At 38.0% G+C, this 20,924-nt stretch overlaps 1 protein-coding gene across 1 annotated transcript in view; it reads right to left on the bottom strand.

Annotated features, from left to right (window-relative positions):
* Positions 1-20,924, bottom strand: part of Ndc80 (NDC80 kinetochore complex component) — a 49,044-nt gene that overhangs the window by 18,318 nt on the left and 9,802 nt on the right. Inside the window, exons 7-11 of the mRNA XM_013027157.1 lie at positions 13,247-13,336; positions 9,842-9,935; positions 7,997-8,103; positions 7,167-7,311; positions 1,418-1,623 (exon numbers count right to left, since the gene is read on the bottom strand). Coding sequence (XP_012882611.1) covers positions 1,418-1,623; positions 7,167-7,311; positions 7,997-8,103; positions 9,842-9,935; positions 13,247-13,336 — 642 coding nt within the window. The remainder of the gene's footprint in view (positions 1-1,417; positions 1,624-7,166; positions 7,312-7,996; positions 8,104-9,841; positions 9,936-13,246; positions 13,337-20,924) is intronic.

The following is a 20,924-nucleotide window of genomic DNA, read 5'->3' as shown; positions in this document are numbered from 1 at the left end:
GGGCTTACAGGTCTGAGCCACAGCATCTGGCTATTTTGTTTTTAAGCTTAAGTCTAGGTGCAAATCTACAGTAGTCTAGGGGCTGGGAAGGTGGCTCAGTGGTAGAGCGCTTGCCTTGCAATGCATAAGGCCCTGGGTTCGATTTCCTCAGCACCACATAAGCAAAAAGAAAAAAGCCGGAAGTGGCTCTGTGGCTCAAGTGGTAGCGTGCTAGCCTTGAGCTGAAAGAGCTGAGGGACAGCACCCAGGCCCAGAGTTCAGGCCCCAAGACCGGACCCAAAAAAAAAAAAATCTACAGTAGTCTAGTATGTTTTCTCTTGGATGCCCTATGATTACAATATATTCATTTCTGTTTCTGATTTCTTCCTTTTCTTTCATTCTTAGGTGAGTGTTACTCCTGGCCAACTTTCCTTCTATCTCATTTACTGTACCATAAAGCAGTCAGAATAGTTTTTAGAATCATCATTAGCAATACATACTTAAATCCATCTTATAGTTTCTCACTAGATTATTAACACTTAACATTCTATGCAACTATATCATTTCCTTCCAACATTTTTTCACATTGCCAAATACCATCTTTCTGAAATGTGATCACATCTGTTCATAAATTTTAGAAATTTTCACAATAAACCTGTAAACATGAAAAAGTTCTACTGTCTCATCTGTGCTAGTCTTTGGAGTCTCATTTCCTGCTGTATATGCTCAAGCCCTTATTATTAAGCTTCATGAAAGGATTACACATTAGGCTGTATACTCTAAGATTCCCCATATATTTCTTGTTTTTTTTTTGTTTCTGTTTTGCTAGTCCTTGTTCCCTTGCCATGCTAACTCTTCCTGTCCTTTCCAATTTAGTTCCAGGTTTTATCTCCTTAAGGAGGCTTTTTCTAAGAATGTATTCATTTCCACATGCCATGTTCACTAAATCTGGGTTAGGTATACTAGATGTTGTATGTAAATATCTATGATTATCTGTAGGGTAGAGGATACAAACAAGGTTGGAATTTTCCTGATAGGAAAGTCTGTCTTGTTATTCATATTTCCCATATATATGCAAAGTGGCACATTGTGGGTGTGACAAACATGTCTGAGTGGTGAAGAGATATAAGAGGAGAGGACCATTTCCTCTTTCAGAAAAGGAGATGGGGTTTGTGAAAATTATTTTGATGGCCTTTTTTTTTTTTTTGCTTATTTTTTAGTTTATTGTTATAAATTGCAATCTACCTTTTGCTTGAGAGAAACTGGGGTGTTACTGAATTGGCATAAAGGGATCAGTTTGTTTTAGTCATGCTATATGACAATGCTAACAGGCTATATAAACTTTAGAATTTATTGTATATCCTGAATTCTTGGTTGGAATACACCTTTACAAAGTTCAGCTCTGATGTACTGCCCTTCTCGAAATGGTACGACTTACTGTCTCTTTGCCCCTGGCATATTTTAGCTCCTCATTCCATAATTGCTGTTGTTCAGCCTCTAGCTCTTTGGTCAATTTATTAATGGTCTGCTGCAGTTCATTTTTTTCATGATTTATTCTCTCGATGTCAGCAACTGAGTACTTTTGGTTATCAACAATATTCTGTAGTCGAGCATTCTCCTGCTTTATTGCTTCACATTCTAGTTCTGTAATGGAAAAAGCAGATTTTATTTTCTTCTGTTTCTACAAAGAAACTAATGTCATTATTTAATAAAGTTAATATCTAAATACTCATATTACACCTATTTTTGGGGTAGGGAATAATCCTGCTTGATGCAATTTTGCTAATATTCTTTTTTTTTTTTTTTTGGTCGGTCATGGGGCTTGAACTCTGGGCCTGGGCGCTGTCCCTCAGCTCTTCAGCTCAAGGCGAGCGCTCTACCACTTGAGCTACAGCACCACTTCCGGTTTTCTGGTTTATTGGAGATAGGAGTCTCACGGTCTCTCCTGCCTGGGCTGGCTTTGAACTGCGATCCTCAGATCTCAGCCTCCTGAGTAGCTAGGATTACAGGCGTGAGCCACCAGCGCCCCGATAATTTTGCTAATATTCTTGAAGATAATACTTATGTATTAGCCTACTATGGTTTTCAGAAAACATTATATGAAAAAAAATGATTCCCATTTGTATTGATTGCAATTAAGAATCCTGATATTCAAGGACAAGCTGGGTGCTGGTGGCTCATGCCTGTAATCCTAACTACTCAGGATCACAGTTCAGTCAACCCAGGAAAGTCAGTGAGACTCTCTCTCTCTCTCTCTCTTGCCAGTCCTGGGCTTCAACTCAGGGCCTAGGCACTGTCATTGAGCTTCTATTTTGCTCAAGGCTAGCACCCTACCACTTGAGCCACAGCACTACTTCAAGCCTTTTCTGTTTATGTGGTGCTGAGGAATGAATCCAGGGCTTCATGCATGCAAGGCAAGCACTCTACCACTAAGCCACATTCCCAGCCCACTGAGACTCTTTTTTTTTGGGTGGGATCATCAGTCATGGAGCTTGAACTCTGGGCCTGCTCTTCAGCAAAAAGCTAGCGCTCCACCACTTTAGCCACAGCACCCAATTTCAGTTTTCTGGTGGTTAAATGGAGGTAAGAGTCTTTCAGACTTTTCTTCCTGGGCTAGCTTTGAACCGCGATCCTCAGATCTCAGCTTCCTGAGTAGCAAGAATTATACGCGTGAGTCACTGGTGCCTGGCTTCATGAGACTCTTATCTCCAACTAACCAGAACACTGAAACTGGTACTGTGTCTCATCAAAGTGGCAGAATGCTAGCCTTGAGCAAAAAGCTCAGGGATAATGCCTATGCCCTGAGTTCAAGCCCCACAACTAACAACAACAAAAAAAGGGACAGATATTAATTTTATTTATTTAAGTGTTTTCTTTTAAATATTCCTATATGATTTTCTGAGTAATTCAGAATTATAGGTTTCCATAACATAAAAATATTAAAATAAACCAGTTTTTTTTTGGGGGGTGGGGGTCTGGTCGTAGGGCCTGAACTCTGGGCCTGGGCGCTGTCCCTTAGCTCTTCAGCTCAAGGCTAGCTCTACTACTTGAGCCACAGCACCACTTCCGGCTTTTTTCTTTTTGCTTATGTGTTGCTGAGGAATTGAACCCAGGGCCTCATGCATGCAAGGCAAGCGCTCTACCACTGAGCCACCTTCCCAGCTCCAATAAACCAATTTTTAGTGGTTAACTGTACTGGCTAGTGTCTTGCTGTGTCTATTTATCAAATGTGTTTTTCCAATTCATGACTCATATAGAATATGATAGTACTTTTATAGTAGTTGGGATAAATGAATGAGGATGCCCAGTTGGGTAAAGAAAATCATCCTGAGTGCTAAGAGGATCATTATATTGGCTTTGACATACCCATTTGCAGAACAGTAATGGGAAAGCTTCACAGGTGAGCTTAAAATAAAAAATAAAGTTATAAGGTCCCAAATTCAATTCCAATCCCAAAGTATGGGAAAAAGAAAAAGAAAAGACAAAAGAATCAGTGGATTTAAGCAAAAAAAAAAAATTAGATATATTTATGTATCTGCACAAAAACTCACAGCATATACCTATAGTTACATTCTATCTTATTAATTCTTGGCTAAAATTACTTTAAATAATCAAGAAATTTAAAATACTCATAGAATCAAAACATACTTGTTTAACAGTTAAATATTACTCTACTCAGTTTGCAGCAAATTATTCATAAGAGTAAATAAGAAGCATGATATTTGTAAAAAAAAGATAAAGTACCAATGTCAAAAATACTGATTTTTGTTGTTTTTAATGTGATTTTTTGTTTCTTTTGCATTCCCCCCCACCTCCCGCTATGATTTATCCCCTGTTGTCACTGTATTTGATTTTGGTATGCTGGGTATTGTATATACATTTATCTAATTAGTGAAGGGAAGGGGAACAACAAAATGGTGAGACAAAGGGCAAAGGGTGAACCAATGCAACAGCAATACTCACAAGACACTATGTTGGAAATGATCTGTACAATTGAGGGGGGGCAAACTGGGGGGAGGGAAAGTGGGAGAAAAATGAGGGAGGGGGTAACAAGTTTGACAAGAAATGTACTCACTACGTTACTTATGTAACTGTAATCCCTCTGTACAATAAAATTTAAAAATATATTGATTTAATTACATTAGAAACAAAGTTAGAAATGAGCATGATACAGAACAAGCAAAGGACATGACAAGGGGCCAGGCTAAATGTGCAATATTTAAAGAGTTCCTTTACAGCAAATCACAAACATACATGTGAATCAGGCATGATAGTTCAACACTCTTATACTCCCAGCTACTGGGAGGCAGAGATCAAGAGGATTGGGGGTCAAGGCCAGCCTAGGTAAAAAGTTCACCAGACATTATTTTAATCAATAGTTGGGCATGGTAGCACATGACTGTCATTCCAGCTATGCAGGAGGCTGACAATGGGAGGATGAGGTCCAGGTTAGCCTATCTGAAAGACTTTATCTCAAAAACAAAAAGGGTTGGTGTCATAGCTCAAGTAGTAGAGTGTCTGCCTAGCAATTGAAAGCCCTGAGGTAAAATCCTAGTACTACAAACAGAAAACAAACCAGAATTCCCCAGCACTACATAAGCAAAAAGAAAAAAGCCGGAAGTGGTGCTCTGGCTCAAGTGGTAGAGCACTAGCCTTGAGCTGAAGAGCTGAGGGACAGCGCCCAGGCCCAGAGTTCAGGGCCCATGACTGGACCCCCTTGCCAAAAAAAAAAAAAAAAAAAAAAGAAAACCAGAAGAAAACAACATAAACCATAACAAACCTAATTTGGAAAGTACTCCAGGATAAGGATAGATGAGGAATACTAAAAAAAAACCTTAAGAGTTCAAGCAAACATTTTAAAGATCATCTACACATATCCTACAAGATAGACATAACCTATAAAAACCTAAAAGAATAAAACACAAACAGACTACAGGAAAATTGGATTTCTCAACTGTAGCCCAGTATCCTGTCATTTCAGACATGTCCCTTTGCTTCTTGAAGTTATACAGCAATCATATGTGCCACAACAATTTCCAGGGATGAAGAACTAAGACTGAGATGTGTTTAGTAAGACACAGGATGTAGGCACAGTTTCTTTTCTTTTTTCTTTTTTTTTTTTCCTGTTGGTTGTGGTGCTTGAACTCCAGGCCTGCGTGCTGTCCCTCAGCTCTTCAGCTCAAGGCTAGTGCCTGCCACTTTAGTCACAGTGCTACTTCTAGTTTTCCTGATGGTTTATTGGAGATAAGAGTCTCATGGAGTTTCCTGCCCCTGCTGGCTTTGAACTGCGATGCTCAAATCTCTGTCTTCTGAGTAGCCAGGATTAGAGGCATGAGCTACCAGTATCCAGTGGGCAGTTTCTTTAGTTGTGATTTGGTTGTAAAAAATGTAGTATTTAAGCCGGGCACTGGTGGCTCACGCCTGTAATCCTAGCTACTCAGGAGGCTGAAATCTGAGGATCACGGTTCAAAGCCTGCCCGGGCAGGAAAGACTGTGAGACTCCTATCTCCAATAAACCACCAGAAAAAAACCGGAAGTGGCGCTGTAGCTCAAGTGGTAGAGCGCTCACCTTGAGCTGAAGAGCTGAGGGACAGCACCCAGGCCCAGAGTTCAAGCCCCACAACCAACAAAAAAAAAAAAAAAAAAAAAGAAATGTAGTATTTAGGCTGCATACTGGTGTCTCCTATAGGTAATCTTATCTACTTAGCAGGCTGAGATCCAAGAATCTTAATTCAAAGGCAGCAGGGGCAGTAAGCCAAGAAACTCTTATCTTGAGCTAATCAGCAAAAAGCCAGAAGTGGAGGTGGTAGCTTGAGTGGTAGAGCATTGTCTTGAGTATAAAAGCTAATCAAAAGCAAGAAACTCTGAGGTTAAGCTCCAGTACTTACATACACGAAAAACTGTAGTACTTGTACTTTTTCATCTTATTTTCAGTTTATGTACATAGCTGCTTAGATGGTTAAGATATTGATAGCACACTGAGATAGGCAGAAATTAAGAATCTGGGGTTTTAATTACAAGTAGTCTGTATATTTATATAAAACATTTATGAGGAAGTGGCACTGTGGCTCAAGTGGTAGAGTGCTAGCTTTGAGCTGAAGAGCTGAGGGACAGTGCCCAGGCCCAGAGTTCAAGCCCTATGACCAAAAAAAAAAAAAAAAAAGGACATCGTTGGCTCATGCCTGTAGTCCTAGCTACTCAGGAGTCTGAGATCTGATGATTGCAGTTTGAAGCCAACTCAGGAAGAAAAGTCCCTGTGAGACTCTTATCTCTAATAAACTACTTGGAAAAAGCTGGAAATGGCACAGTGGCTCATGTGATAGAGCTCTAGCCTTGAACAAAAGCAGGTCAGCGACAACAGCGCCCAGTCCCTGATTTCAAGCCCCCAAACGAGCAAAAACAAAAATAAAAAAAATATAGAATATACTTATAGTGTTCTTAGGGTAGATCTCTGTGAGCCATGTACATGAAAACATGTTAGAAGGTATAGTAGGCTGAATAATGTTTACCCAAATACATGAAATCTGAAAGTCTAAAACTTACAAATATTACACTTAAAAAAATGTGTCTTTCAGATGTGATTAAGAATGCTGTGAGAAGATAACCCTAGACTGTTTAAGTGGGCCATAAACATCACCATAAGTGTCCTTGTAATGCAGAGGGAAAATTTAAATCCATAGAAAGGGGAAGCTAGTACTGTATAGTAGTACTCACTCTTAATCCCAATACCTGGGTGGCAGAAGCAGCAGGACTGAGTTTGGGGCCGTCTAGTCTAACAGCAAGTGAGGAGGGAAGGATAGGAAGAGGGAAAAAGAGAGACAGACACATACACAATGTGAAGATGGAGGCAGAGATTGGAGCAAGGTGAAATGCTATCAAGCACCAGAAGCTAAAAGAAGCAAATATTTCTCCTGAGTCCCTGGGGGAGTCTTGGATCTTGGACTTACAGAAGCTATAACTAAGAGAACAAATTTCTATTTTTTGAGCCACCAACTTCGTAATGAATTGTTATAGCATCCTCAGGAAACTAATACAGAAGGCAATGAAACTTACTTGGTAGCCTGCTATAGAAATTTATTACAGAAGGTAAAAAAAGTTATAGATAACACAGTTATTTGTACATGAAACAAAGGTACAAACATCCACATGTTAGTCGAAGTGATGGCTTTACAGCATTAGGTGCTTACCGACTCTAGCAATTTCTTCATCAAGACCACTTAATTTCTGGTCCAGAATGGCTGAGTGAGATTCCAAGTTGGACATATATGCCTGATATTTTTGAACATCTGCTTGTAAGGAAGTTTTCAGTTTCCTCAATGACTCTAGACGATTCTTTAAGAGAAAAGCTTATCAATTTATTCTCATCAATGATCCTTCCACATTTTATTTTAAAAGAAAGCAATAATCATTCAAAGTTATCTTAGAAAATGCAAAATTAGCAGTTTCTTTTCATTTTATTATTTTTTATTTTTAATGTATTATTATTTATTATTATTACCCAGATTTTCAAAATCAGCTTGCAAAGAAAACAAAACAAAACACAAAGGCCATAGTAAAAAACATATCTAATTAAAAAGATTTGTATTCTTGCGTAGATTGTAGAAAATATTTAGTCTATAGTATCTTTATATAAGCTATTTTATTACCATTCCTTTTTCAATAACTCCAAAACTCAGGGTTTTTCTGGTTGAGACAATAGTGTTCCCTAGAGGGACATACCTTGGGGACCTTGTTCAGAAGATACTTTTGGTCTTATGTAAATAGGTAGAAAACTTTCATCATATTCTGAGCACCATTAGTCCAAAACTGAGGGGCCACAAGGGAAAACACAGCTCTACAGATACCAAACATGTTTTCACTAGGAGGTCTATCTTACTTTAAAACAACAACAACAACAAACTTTTAGGAAGCTTACTGTTTTGGAGCATTTAAAAACTTTTAAAAAGACAGGCAGTACTCTCTATGGAGACCTGCGTCTAAAGAGCTGCTAAGTTAGTATGTAAGTATTTTTACTCACCGGCTCCTTCTCTCGTTCTTGTTCCAATCTTGCAATCTGTTCATTCAGTGCTTTGTTTTTTGCTGCTAATGATTCCAACTTGGAAGCATCCACATTATATAAATTCTCTGGAGACAAAATCCAAAAGCTTCATAAGCATCAGCCTACAACATTTTTCTCTATATTTTCACCATTGCTTGTTCCCTCAATTCCTTCTGATCTCTGCTCAAAATACTATTAATAAATACTATTCTATATAAAACAGCAAAATTCTCCCCTTGGCTCCATTGTACTTACTAGTTGCCTCTCACTGGCTGACTTTTCTTCAAAGAACCTTTTATCATTGGACGTGTGTGAGCTGGTCCTGGGGCTTGAATTTGGTCTAGGCATTGTCCCAGAGCTTTTTTGCTCAAGATTAGTGTTCTATCACTTGAGCTGCAGCTCCACTTTCAGCTTTTTGTAGTTAATTGGAGTTAAGAGTCTCATGAACTTTCCTACCCAGGGTGGCTTCTAACTGTGATCCTTAGATCCCAGCCTCCTGAGTAGGGAAGATTACCACTGGAGCCAGGCAGAGTCAAAGATTTTTTACTTCTCATTCCTTATTTGGTGCATAAATAGTGGCTGGTACATAGGTATACAATAAAAATTTGGTTGAATGAATGAGTGTATTCATGTTTTGGCATTTAACAGAAATATTAAATAGATCACTAAATGTTTTCTGAATTGTTTTTTTTTTTAAACAAAGCATTACTTATCTTGCCCTCTTTCTCATGTGTACAAGGTGAAACTATCTTAGTTATTCTTCAGAAAAATTAAGAGTAACATAAGAAGTGGCGCTGTGGCTCAAAATGGTAGAGCACTAGCGTTGAGTTCAAGAGCTCAGGCCCAGAGTTCAAGCCCCATAACCACCACCCCCACTAACAGAAGTAAGAATAACATAAGAGTAATGTTTTTCATACTCAGGAGAGCATAGGGGATACTATCTTTTTGCACCATGACTGATACCACTGACTTTGGAGGAGTGACTCACACATCTTACAATATTCTACCCACCTGTCTAATATTTATATATAATAATTTTATTAGTATAACAAACTACAAAATAATACCCTGGGTCATTTTAGAGTTAGCTGGCAAAAATTGAATGCCACTAAATAATATCTTATTTAAAATAATTTATTTGGAAATATAATGGCCTGAAATTTTTGAAAAAAGACCTGGGTCTTTTGGTGCTTTAATTTCTCACACAATAAAGCAAGGACACAACAGGGACACTGTCTCCCAAGAGAAATAACATTTGCTAATTATCTTCAATGCTCCCAGTACTGCAATTGGTATTTTATTCCACTGCCATCTCAACCAGTAAAGCTTTATCAGAGAGGTTGTTGTTAAGGTCATATAAAGGTGATGACTTAGGGCTGGAAAGCTGGCTCAGTGATAGAGTGCTTGCCTTGCATGCATGAGGCCCTGGGTTCAATTCCTCGGCACCACATAAGCAAAAAGAAAAAAACTGGAAGTGGCGCTGTAGCTCAAGTGGTAGAGCGCTAGCCTTGAGCTGAAGAGCTGAGGGATAGCGCCCAGGCCCACAGTTCAGCCACACGACTGGACCCCAAAAAACAAAAACAAACAAAAACAAAAAACAAAAACAAACAAAAACAAAAAACAAATGGTGATGACTTAGATCTGTCTCCAATACCAGCATTCTGTCTAACTATTGTTTCTACCAGAAAAACAACCAAGATGAAAATCTTTTAGTATGCGCAATGCATTCAATATTCAGAGTAGCTATTACAAACATCAGAAAGGCCACATAAGCTACCACTTTAAATGACTAAAGACAAGCACATTGGGACCAAGAATACTTACTCATCTTTGACTGTAACTCTGCATTCTTGTCTTCAAAGCTATCAGCACCAGTCATAAAACTCTCATAGCATTTTATGGTGTAGTCCAAAAACAACTGGTTAGGTTAAACAGATTTAAAAGAGACATGATTCTATATTTAGTTTGTTTCATTTTTTAAAAATGAAAATTAAATGAAAATGAAGGCAGGAATAGTGAATAATAAATAAATTCTTATGAATCAGAGACACAAATCTATACTATTAATTATGCCAGACAGACCTAACTCAGTCTATTTCTAAAATATGAATAATGGGGATAAAATAATTTAAATTTAGATACAAGTGATAACAGTAAATAAGCTACACTTCCAGAATTTGAGCTCAGACAAAGTTTATCAATGTGGTTCAACATAATATGCACAAACTTTAGAGAAATAATTTAAGAAATTGTTTATAAAAAATACATATGGGCCAGGCACTGGTGACTCACGCCTGTATTCCTAGCTTCTCAGGAGGTTGGATCTGAGGATCGCGGTTCAAAGCCAGCCCGGGCAGGAAAGACCGTGAGACTCCTATCTCCATTAAACCACCAGAAAACCGGAAGTGGCGCTGTAGCTCAAGTGGTAGAGCGCTCGCCTTGAGCTGAAGAGCTGAGGGACAGCGCCCAGGCCGAGTTCAAGCCCCATGACCGACAAAAAAAAAAAAAAACATATGGCTGGACAACAATGGCTCATGTCTGAAATTCTAGCTACTCATTATAATGTCTGAGATCTGAGGATCCCGAAGCCAGCCCAGGCAGGAAACTCTGTGAGACTCCAACCAACTACTCAAAAAAGCCAGAAGTGGCACTGTGGCTTAATTGGTAGAGTGCTAGCCTGGAGCACAAAGAGGCTCAGGGACAGGCCCAGGCCCAGAGTTCAAGCCTCCGGACAGGCAAAACAAACAAACAACCAAACAGATTGATCATATAAATCCACTTAAAGTGACAAGGCATAATCATGAAAACCAAAATATAATTAACTAAAGGTTGTAACTACATTTTAAGTTCAGGCTAAAAAGTTAGATACTTAGAAGTTTACACAGTAGAACATTAGAATATTTTATTCAAAAGAAAATAATACTGCATTTTGCAATCATGAGGTATTTTGGTCCCTGAGAATGCAGATTTTATTAGGAGATAGGGATGGCTGATAAGAATTTTCCATAGCCTACATAAAGTAAATATCTCAAAGACAAACCAATTTCCTTTGCTCCAATTCTACACTTACTAAGTAACATTTTATTACTTTGTTGATGAAGAAGGGAGTTCCCTAAGTAGGCAGTATATTTCTTTTTTTTTGTAATGGGGCTTGAATTCTGGGTCTGGGCATTGTCCTGGAGCTCTTCAGCTCAAGGTGGGCACTCTACCACTTGAAGCATAGTTTGCCAATTAACTGGTAGTTAATTGGAAATAAGAGTCTCATGGACTTTCCTGCCCACTGTCCTCAGATCTCAGCCTCCAGAGTAGCTAGGATTACAGGAGTGAGCCACGAGGGCCCAGCAGTATGAGACCAGAAAGATGTATTACTGGTGAACTTGTGAATTGCTGGACAGCTCTGGGTTTATAGATGAAAAACATTATGTTTGCAGAGCCAAAAAGCTGGGTATTGGAATCTGGGGAAGATGTGTAGTTCTCTACAGTCAAAAACAGCACTGTATATGGTTTTCAAAGTGCTCTTCTACATGTTATTTGAAATAAGAACTTAGATGAGTGAAATAAGAACTTAGATGGGAAGAAAAACAGTATAACTGCTAGGATGAATGTCCTCCTAAAGGTTAAAGATGAATTTAATCATTAATAAATGGTCTGGGGGCTGGGAAGGTAGCTCAGTGGTAGAGTGCTTTCCTTGCATGCATGAGGCCCTGGGTTTGATTCCTTAGAACCCCATAAGCAGAAAAAGCCAGAAGTGGTGCTGTGGCTCAAGTAGTAGAGCGCTAGCTTTGAGCTGAAGAGCTGAGGGAGAGTGCCCAGGCCCAGAGTTCAGGCCCTATAATCAACAAAAAACAAACAAATAAACAAAAATCGGTCAGTAATTACATTTGTGTGATAATTGAGGTATAACTAAAGGTGTTCTATAGTACACATTATTCAGATGTGGTAGAGTTCTCTACAGATTCTATTTATTTTGGTGCTGGGATGGAACCTAGGGCCTTGTACATATTAAGCAGAAGCTCTACCACAGAGATAAATTCCCAGGCTAAGACTCTCAATGATAGAATTAGAGATTTTCTAGAAGCCTACTTTGCTGGGATCTCAGCTGAAGTAGTAAAGGGCATTTCTGTTTTTTAAAAAAGGCAGATATCAGTTGATAAGCTTTTGAACTTTTTCTCTGGTAGCAATAAAAGAAGAGGCTAGAATGATTTCCTGTTTTGTGATAAGAGCTCTAAAGAGTGAAGGCTAAGATCTCTGACCTGGGTGCTGTGGCTCACACATATAATCCTGATATTTTGTGATTTGGAGATTGTTCTCCGGATTCAACATCACTTGACTGAACAGCTGAGTATGGTAGAGATTTCCCTAGTAACCAGGGAAGCACAAGTAGAAGGAATAAAGTCCATAACAGCTTGTCTAGCCCTGGTTATCCTTAAACTTTTGAGCCTCCAGCCTTATTTCCTGAGTGCTAAGATAACAGACATATAGCAGTATGCTCTGTTCTGTTTATTATTTTTTATGTCAACTACTTTTGGAAGTGGTATATGTGAGCTAAGTGACAATATACTTAAATAAAAAAGCCAAAACTTAAAAAAAAACAACAACATTCTCAAGCTTCTGTGCCTACTGAATTTTAGAAAATTATGTAACTTCAGCAGTGGATCATTGATAAGTATTTTCAAAAATAAATTTTAAGGGGCTGGGAAGGTGGCTCAGTGGTAGAGTGCTTGCCTTGCATGCATGAGGCTCTGGGTTTGATTCCTCAGCACCACAAAAGCAAAAAGTCAGAAGTGGCGCTGTGGCTCAAGTGGTAGAGCACTAGCCTTGAGCTGAAGAGCTGAAGGACAGCACCCAGGCCCAGAGTTCAGGCCCCACGACTGGACCCAAAAAATAAAAAATAAAAATAAATAAATTTTAGGGCTGGGATTGTAGCTTAGTGGTAGAGTGTTTGCCTAGTATGCATGAAGCTCTGGGTTTGATTCCTCAGTACCACATAAGCAGAAAAAACTGGAAGTGGTGCTGTGGCTCAAGTAGTAGAGAGCTAGCCTTGAGCAAAACAAGCTCAGAGACAGTGCCCAGGGCCTAAGGTCAAGCCCCGGACTGGCAAAAAAAAAAAAAAAGTAAGTTTTTTAGGAAGGAAAAATAAACCTATATAAAAGTACATACTAACTTCAACAAAGATACATTTAATTTGTAATAGCAAAGCAATTCATCATAGTTTATGATAATGTATACCTTATTATGTACAATTCCATCTTCAGTTTCTTCTCCCCAAGGCTGTCCATCATCAAATACAGGTGAGCTTTCTTTCATAGCAGTATATATCTAATCAGTACACAAATCACAAAGCTGATTTGAGTTTTCATGTTCTGTCAAATTCATATTTGGTATCATTTTTAGAAGCATTCACTTGTAGGACTAAAAGTTTTACTGAAGATATTATAGTTTTAAATATCATCTTTAGAGCTGGGCATGGTGGTACCCATCTGTAATCCCAACACTTGGGAGGATAAGACAGGAGGATCCAGAGTTCATGGCAAGCTTGGTCTATATAATCAGAGTTTGTCTTAAAAAGTGGGGAAAAAGAAGAATCTTGAAATTTTGGTAATCAAATCCCTTTATGATTTAGAAAGGATAGATCCATATTTAGTTGATCCAGAGAAATATGCTGACATTTATGCTGTTACTAATCCAGGAGGAGCACGTAAGTATTTTAATTCAACACTGAGTATGCAGAAGAGAACTGTCACATACAAGATGATCCAATATATCTCTTACATGAGCTAAATTCTGATGCTCAAACGTTATCAACTGACTCCTTCAGTATGTACAAACATAAAATTATCAATCAATCAATCAATTTGTTTTTAGTGCTGGGATTATAGGGCCTTATGCATATCAGTTTTTTTTTTTTTTTTGTCGGTCGTGGGGCTTGAACTCTGGGCCTGGGCGTTGTCCCTCAGCTCTTCAACTCAAGGCGAGCGCTCTACCACTTGAGCTACAGCGCCACTAACCTTATGCATATCAGGAAAGCATTTTAACACTAAGCAATGCTCCCCAAAATATAAAATTTAGATTGAATTTCAGAATATACAACTTGAGAAATGCTTTAAATCTGAAAGTGATAAAAAGGTCATTTCAGATGAAACCTGTTAATTTTCTTATCTTGAAACAGGATTTTAGAAACATGCTCTCTTTAGTCTATGCTTGTCCTACTATATTCTAAAGGCACTCATGTGGCTTTCTATAGGCCTAGTATGGATAGGGTGGGTGTAGGGAGAAGAGGTACAAAGTCTCATAATCAGATTTAATAAAGCCTTGGATAGAGCTCAAGATGAAGAAAAGACTTTTAAATTGACATCAGGGTAAAGAGTTTCTTGTTGCCTTATCAAAGGTTTTTATGAAAACCTCACTATTCTGCAAAGTTCAAAAAAAGCCTTAGAGAGGGAGAGCAGATCCCCAGAAACTATAAAAATCCTACAGTGAAAGAATTGACAAGTTCTGCACTGAGGAGAAAATTTGGCTGAAAGAGTTTTAACTTGAAGTTGTTTAAGACAGACATAAAAAGAAATATAGATTGGAGCCATCCTCTTAAATGTGGCATTTTCCAACATAATTATCACCTACCTCTCAATACAGTCAAACTTCAGAAGGGAACAAAAAGATTCAGGAGATTTGAGATAAGTTAAGACATGTTCACTTTGATTACTAAGCAAATCTCTTGGAGTACACCCAACCTGCCTTCCTACTCATGGTTATTAGTAGAGGAGAGGAGATGGAGGAACTCAGCCTAAACTATTGCTATTCAAACCAATTATGTGCCAAGTTCTGATCAAGGAAGCCTAGTAAGAATAAGGGGGGAAAATCAAGCTTTGTTATAAAATATCCACAAACAATGTGGGAATATAACAAGAATAAACAACAAAGAACAGATGCTATTAAGAAGCCAATATATTATATCATTTACAGAAAAATATTCTCAATCAATCCTGTGAAAGAATGTAACTTTCAGTAACCATTCTGGATAAAAAGCAGGTAAACTTCAACATATAAAACATTATCCCTTAACTGAAATATTATGATTAAATGTCAAACTAGAAGATACTTAATTTGAAGACAATGATAGCAATAGAAATCAACTAGTTGGTTGCCAGTATCTCACATCTGTAATCCTAGCTACTTGGCAGGCTGAGATTGTGTTCTGAGACCAGCCTGGCAAAAACAATTTTGAGACCCCTTCTTAGCCAATAGGCCTCATTTTGGCTTTGTGGAAGGCTAAGATTGGAAAGATCTTAAGTCCAGACTAGTCTGGTAGAAAAAATCTATGAGCCTTCATCTCAAAGGAAAGAATCTGGGTGTGATTTATCAGTCTGTCATTCCAGCTATGATGGATGTGACTTGGTACAAGGATATGACTGGGCAGGGAGCATAGCCTGTCTCAAAAATAATAAGCAGTAAAAAAACGGGCTGTTGGCATGGCTCAGTGGTAAGACTATCTGTTGAATAAGCATAAACACCTGGAAATAAAATTCAGAACCACAAGAAAAAAAATCAACAGAGAACAACAATATTAAGGAAGTCCAATAAAAGTAGTAACTATAAAAGAATATTAATAATTTTAGAAGTACAATGAATAAAAAGTCTATTCATCTTAATAACACTGGAACACATGAAATTAACTTAAAAATGTTTTTAACAGGGTATAATATGTCTCAATCCTGTATTCCTAGCTACTTAGAGATCAGGAGCTCATGGTTCAAGGTCAGCCCAGGCATAAGAAAGTTCAGGAGACTTCATCTCAGTCAGTGTGGGTACAGTGGTGTGTATCTGTCATCTTATTCAACAATGGAAGTTCAACTAGAAGGCTCCACAGACCAGGCTAGCCCAGGTATAAAGTGAAACCTTATCTTGAAAATAATCGACAAAAGCTGGGCACTGAGGATTGTGGTTCAAAGCCAACCTGGGCAGGAAAGTCTATGAGACTCTTATCTCCAATAAACTACTAGAAAACTGGAAGTGGCACTGTGCCTCAAGAGGTAGACAGAGTGCTTGCCTTGAGCTGAAAAAGGGCTTGGAGTGAGGCTCAAGTGATAGGTCACCTGCTCAACAAATGTGAGGCCTAGTAGTATAAAAAGCAAAAAAAAAAAAAAAAAAAGTTGAAGTGGAGAAAACTATAACATTTTGCTTAAGAAAAGATATAAATATGCAAAACATTTAATACTTTTTAAAATGACAAGATAATTTTTCACCAATATACCTGTGAGTTCAATGTGATGACAATGAAAGGAAAATCACAAGATATGTATGGAATTAAAAAAATAGTTTAAAGTATGAGAATATGTTTGTCTAGAAAATTATGAAAAGCAGTTAAGAATGTTCTACTGTGTAAAATATATTAGAAAGTGACAGATTATGATTCTATGATAGGGCAAAAATCTTGAGACATAGACCTAAGACTATATTGAGGACCATTCAAAACTGGGAAAACAACAAGTTACTTAATAAAAGGTAGTGAGTTATATGAGTGATAATACTTTCTCTCTCTCTCTCTTTTTTTTCTTCTTCCAAGTCTGTGCTGTTTATTTCAGGTTCAAGGTGTAAATGTCCAGTAGGCAGGTGGAAAGAGGGTTTCTAATTTTTTAGTTGTTATTATAAATGTGATGTACAGAGGTGTTATAGTTATACAAGTAAGAGTATATTTCATTCTGGATGTCACCACTTCCTTTACTCTCTCCCAGTTTTCCCCTCACTTTCTTAAGCTAAAATGAATTACAAATGAACTAACACTCAAAACCATTTGGCTATGTTGGTGTTTACCTGTAGGCCTAGCTATTCAGGAGGCTGAAATAGAGTATCATTGGAGTTCAAGAGTCTGAAACTAGCCTGGCAGCATGGTAATACACCATCTCAAAATAACAAAGGCACTCCCTATAACCATACCAGTTAAATAATCAACCAAAAAACTAAAACATCACAAAAATCCCATAAAAATACTAGGGAAAAAATTGGAAGCATTAAAAAATATTAGAGAGAAAAGGGAGGCTTTCCCAAATGCATTTAAAGTCTTTAAGCTTAAGTGGAAAAGATAATTAGAACAAGAAACTAACAGATTATTTACATTGTCATAGTTTTCAGTTCTACCTCATAAAGCAAAGCAAGATAGGAAGGAAGGGATTTCAACTTAAGTAATGGGATTAGAGGCATATGACCAATGCCATATAGCTATTGCATAATTCCTAGACCATTGTAGAACTACTGTCTCACAATCATCTAAGAAAACCCTAAACTGATTAGGCAAATTAAGGGTAGGTGTTCCAGTGACAGGAGGGGTATGGCAGTATCTGAAAGAGCACAGATGTAGTTCCCTTATCACATATATCATGAGGGAGAGACAGACTTGAATGCATAAATGTAAAGTCCAATAAAATTTCATTAATGGATTATAGTATTGGATTTCTACTCCTATCTTGACAACTGGTATTGTTGAATGTAATGGGGCTCCTGGGTCAAAATGCATCTACTCACTTACTTTTAGTTAAGGGACTTAGATAGCCAAGGGAATGGCTGAGGGGCCTTCATACTTTTCAGAATTCTAGCACAAGGTAGGACAGGAAACTCAGAAGGTACAAAAGGAAGAAACTGCCTTAGACTATCAAAATAGAGGAATCTATGGCCTGAGGGCTGAATAAGATATATGATAAGACATACACATATACTTCTTATTGGCTGCCTGTGGCCATCTGTCTGCACTGATGATTTTGTATGACTTAAAAATGATGTTAAAAATATCCTAATGGCCTTTGACAGAAAAAAGTTCTCCACTTCTGGAAGATAAAAATGATCAACTATGAAACAGTCAATATACAGCATATTTGCTGGATGCTGATGGTTCATGTCTAGAATCCAAGCTAGCTGGTAGATTGAAACTGATGTTTGAAGCTAGTTGAGGCAGACAAATCTGAGAGACTGTTATCTCAAATTAACCAGCAAAAAGATGTAACTAGAAATGTGGCTCAAGTGATAGAAAATAAGCTATGATCAAGCAAGCCCTAAAGCCTGAGTTCAAGCCCCAGTACTAGCACAAAACACATAACCAACAAAAACCCAGCACATTAAATTAGAAGGAAAAAGTGGGAAAAATATTTGCATTAAATAGAGTAGCTAATTTATTTAACTTAACCATTTTTACCCTACAAAATGGCACAACAGGGCTACAGGTGTAACACAGTAATAGAGTACTTGGCTAATACATTTAAGGCTCTGGGTTTGAGCCTCAGCATTACAAAAATAATACAAGACAAAACAAAACCTCAACTACCCCCAAGCAAAACAGACCTTTGTGTCATTTTCTTTGTAAGAAAAAAAGACATCTCCTTGAGTGTGGTAATATGATTTAATAAAATTATGCTATAGAAATAACATTTTTGTTGGTCATGGGGCTTGAACTCTGGGCCTTGGTACTGTTCTTGAGCAATTTTGCTCAAGGCTACAGCTTTACCACTTTGAGCCACAGTGCCACTTCCAGTTTTCCTGGTGGTTAATTAGAGGTAAGAGTCTCATGGACATTCCTGCCTTGGCTGGCTTTGAACCATGATCTTTAGATCTCAAGTTTCCTGAGTAGCTAGGATTACAGATGTGAGCTACTGGTACCTGCCTGAAATAACTATAATTTAATGTGTGTGTTTAAGGAGCTGTTAAACACAAGGTCTGTTATTTGTATTGTTAAAACAACTAGCTTCATGTTAATTGTTAAGTACTTTTGTAGAGCCACGAGGTTCTTTAAAGAATGTTTCTTTCAAAATAAAAAGCAGGCTAATGATAGTTACTTTTATGTGAGACATTTATTGGAGTTGTGCCTTCTCTACCATACATTCAATAAAAGTTAAAAAAAAAAAGTGAAGCTGGACGCCCGTGGCTCACGCCTGTAATCCTAGCTACTCAGGAAGCTGAGATCTGAGGATCGTGGTTCAAAGCCAGCCCAGGCAGGAAAGTCCATGAGACTCTTTATCTCCAATAAATCAGTAGAAAACCAGAAGTGTCACTGTGGCTCAAGCGGTAGAGCGCTTGACTTGAGCTAAAGACCATAGGGACAGCGCCCAAGCCAAGAATTCAAGTCCCACGACCCACCAAAATAAAAACAAATGAACAAACAAAAAAAGTGAAAAGGCAAAAGATATAAACAGTTTTTTATAATGTAAAAATGTTCAACTTAAAAAAAAATTGACTATTGGAGCTGGGAAGGTGGCTCAGTGGTACAGCGCTTGGCTTGCATGCCTGAGGCCCTGGGTTTGATTCCTCAGCACCACATAAGCAAAAAGAAAAAAAATTGACTATTTTCTTTTTGTCATTTTGTTGACTAATTACATCACTGGGACTAGAGGGTATATCTCAATGGTAGTATATTTACTTAGAATGTCAGTCTATAGGTTCAACCTATGGGAAAGTATAACACTGGGCAACACTGAGAAAAAGCTGGGCACAGTGTTGAGCATGAGCACCTCTAGCCATAATTATTTGGGGGAGTCCTAGTTATTGGCAAGAGAGGGCAGAGGTAGAAGGATGATTCAAGTCCATGAATTTTGAGACCAGCCTAGTCAACATAACAAGTCTTCATTTAAAAACAAAACAGTGAAGACTCAAATTATCAGTAAAAGAAAATATGAAATTCAACAACAAAAAAAAGTATGTATAGGCAGGTTTAAAGAAATATGAATAAGGGCTGGGAAAGTGGCTCAGTGGTAGAGCACTTGTCTTGCATGCATGAGGCCCTGGGTTCAATTCCTCAGCACCACATAAGCAAAAAGAAAAAAGCCGGAAGTGGCACTGTGGCTCAAGTGGTAGAGCGCTAGCCTTGAGCTGAAGAGCTGAGGGACAGCAGTCAGGCCCAGAGTTCAGGCCCACGACCGGACCCCCCCGCCCCCAAAAAAAAGAAAAAAGAAATATGAATAACAAACCATACCTAAGTAAAGTTGTTTCAACAATATATATAGTAAAACAAGCTGTTTTTACTTTGCTAACTGAAGAAGATTTTCAAGCAATAATGCCTAGGATGGCAGGGAGTAGTGGAATATATCTGTAATCCCAGCTATGCAGAGATGGATGCAGGAGAATACTTAATTAGAGGCTAGTCAGAGCAAAATTAGCAAGCTTCTCCTACAAAAACAAAATAAAGACTAAAGTGTTAGGACACAGTTCTAGTGGTATAGTACTTGCTAGAGCCCTGAGTTCAAACCCCAGTAACACAAACCCAAAAAGCCTAGAGCAGGAAAATGGGTATGTTCCCACATTGTGACAAGTTTGTATTTGGTACAAGTTTCCCAAAGGGAAATTTGTCAATATGTATCAACAGTCTAATAAATATATAGCCACAAACCACTTAATGATGGAGAACATGTTCTGAGAAATAAAGGGGATTTCACTGTGTAAACATCATAGCATAATTACATAAATCAAGATTGCCATCATTTAATGTGGTCTCTTAATCCAATCAAGACGTGTAAATGCAAGGAGTACAAAGCTGCCTCTGGCATAATGAAGCCATTTGTTTTATAATGAATACTTTTACATTTATATTTACATTTTCTTTACTTTTTTTTGTGATACTGTGAATTGAGCTCTAGGTCTCACACTTGTTAATAAAGTGTTCTACTACTTGAGACACATCTTACTCCTAAACATTATTTTTTAAGTAGGAGTACACTCTAATAATAAAATGCATATGAATATATACTCTTATGATAGTCACTGTATGTAACTATATGTGCTATACTTACATATGACTGGCAGTGGCAGTGTTGTAGGTTTCATTTTCTTCTTTTTTTGTGTGTGTGTGTGTATGCTGGTCTTGGGCTTGAACTCAGGGCCTAGTTACTGTCCCTTAGTGTTTTGCTCAAGGTTAGATCTCAACCACCTT

This window comes from Dipodomys ordii, unplaced genomic scaffold (assembly GCF_000151885.1).
Source record: "Dipodomys ordii isolate 6190 unplaced genomic scaffold, Dord_2.0 Scaffold100, whole genome shotgun sequence".
Classification (NCBI taxonomy): Eukaryota; Metazoa; Chordata; class Mammalia; order Rodentia; family Heteromyidae; genus Dipodomys; species Dipodomys ordii.
This window is presented reverse-complemented; position numbering and strand designations above follow the sequence as displayed.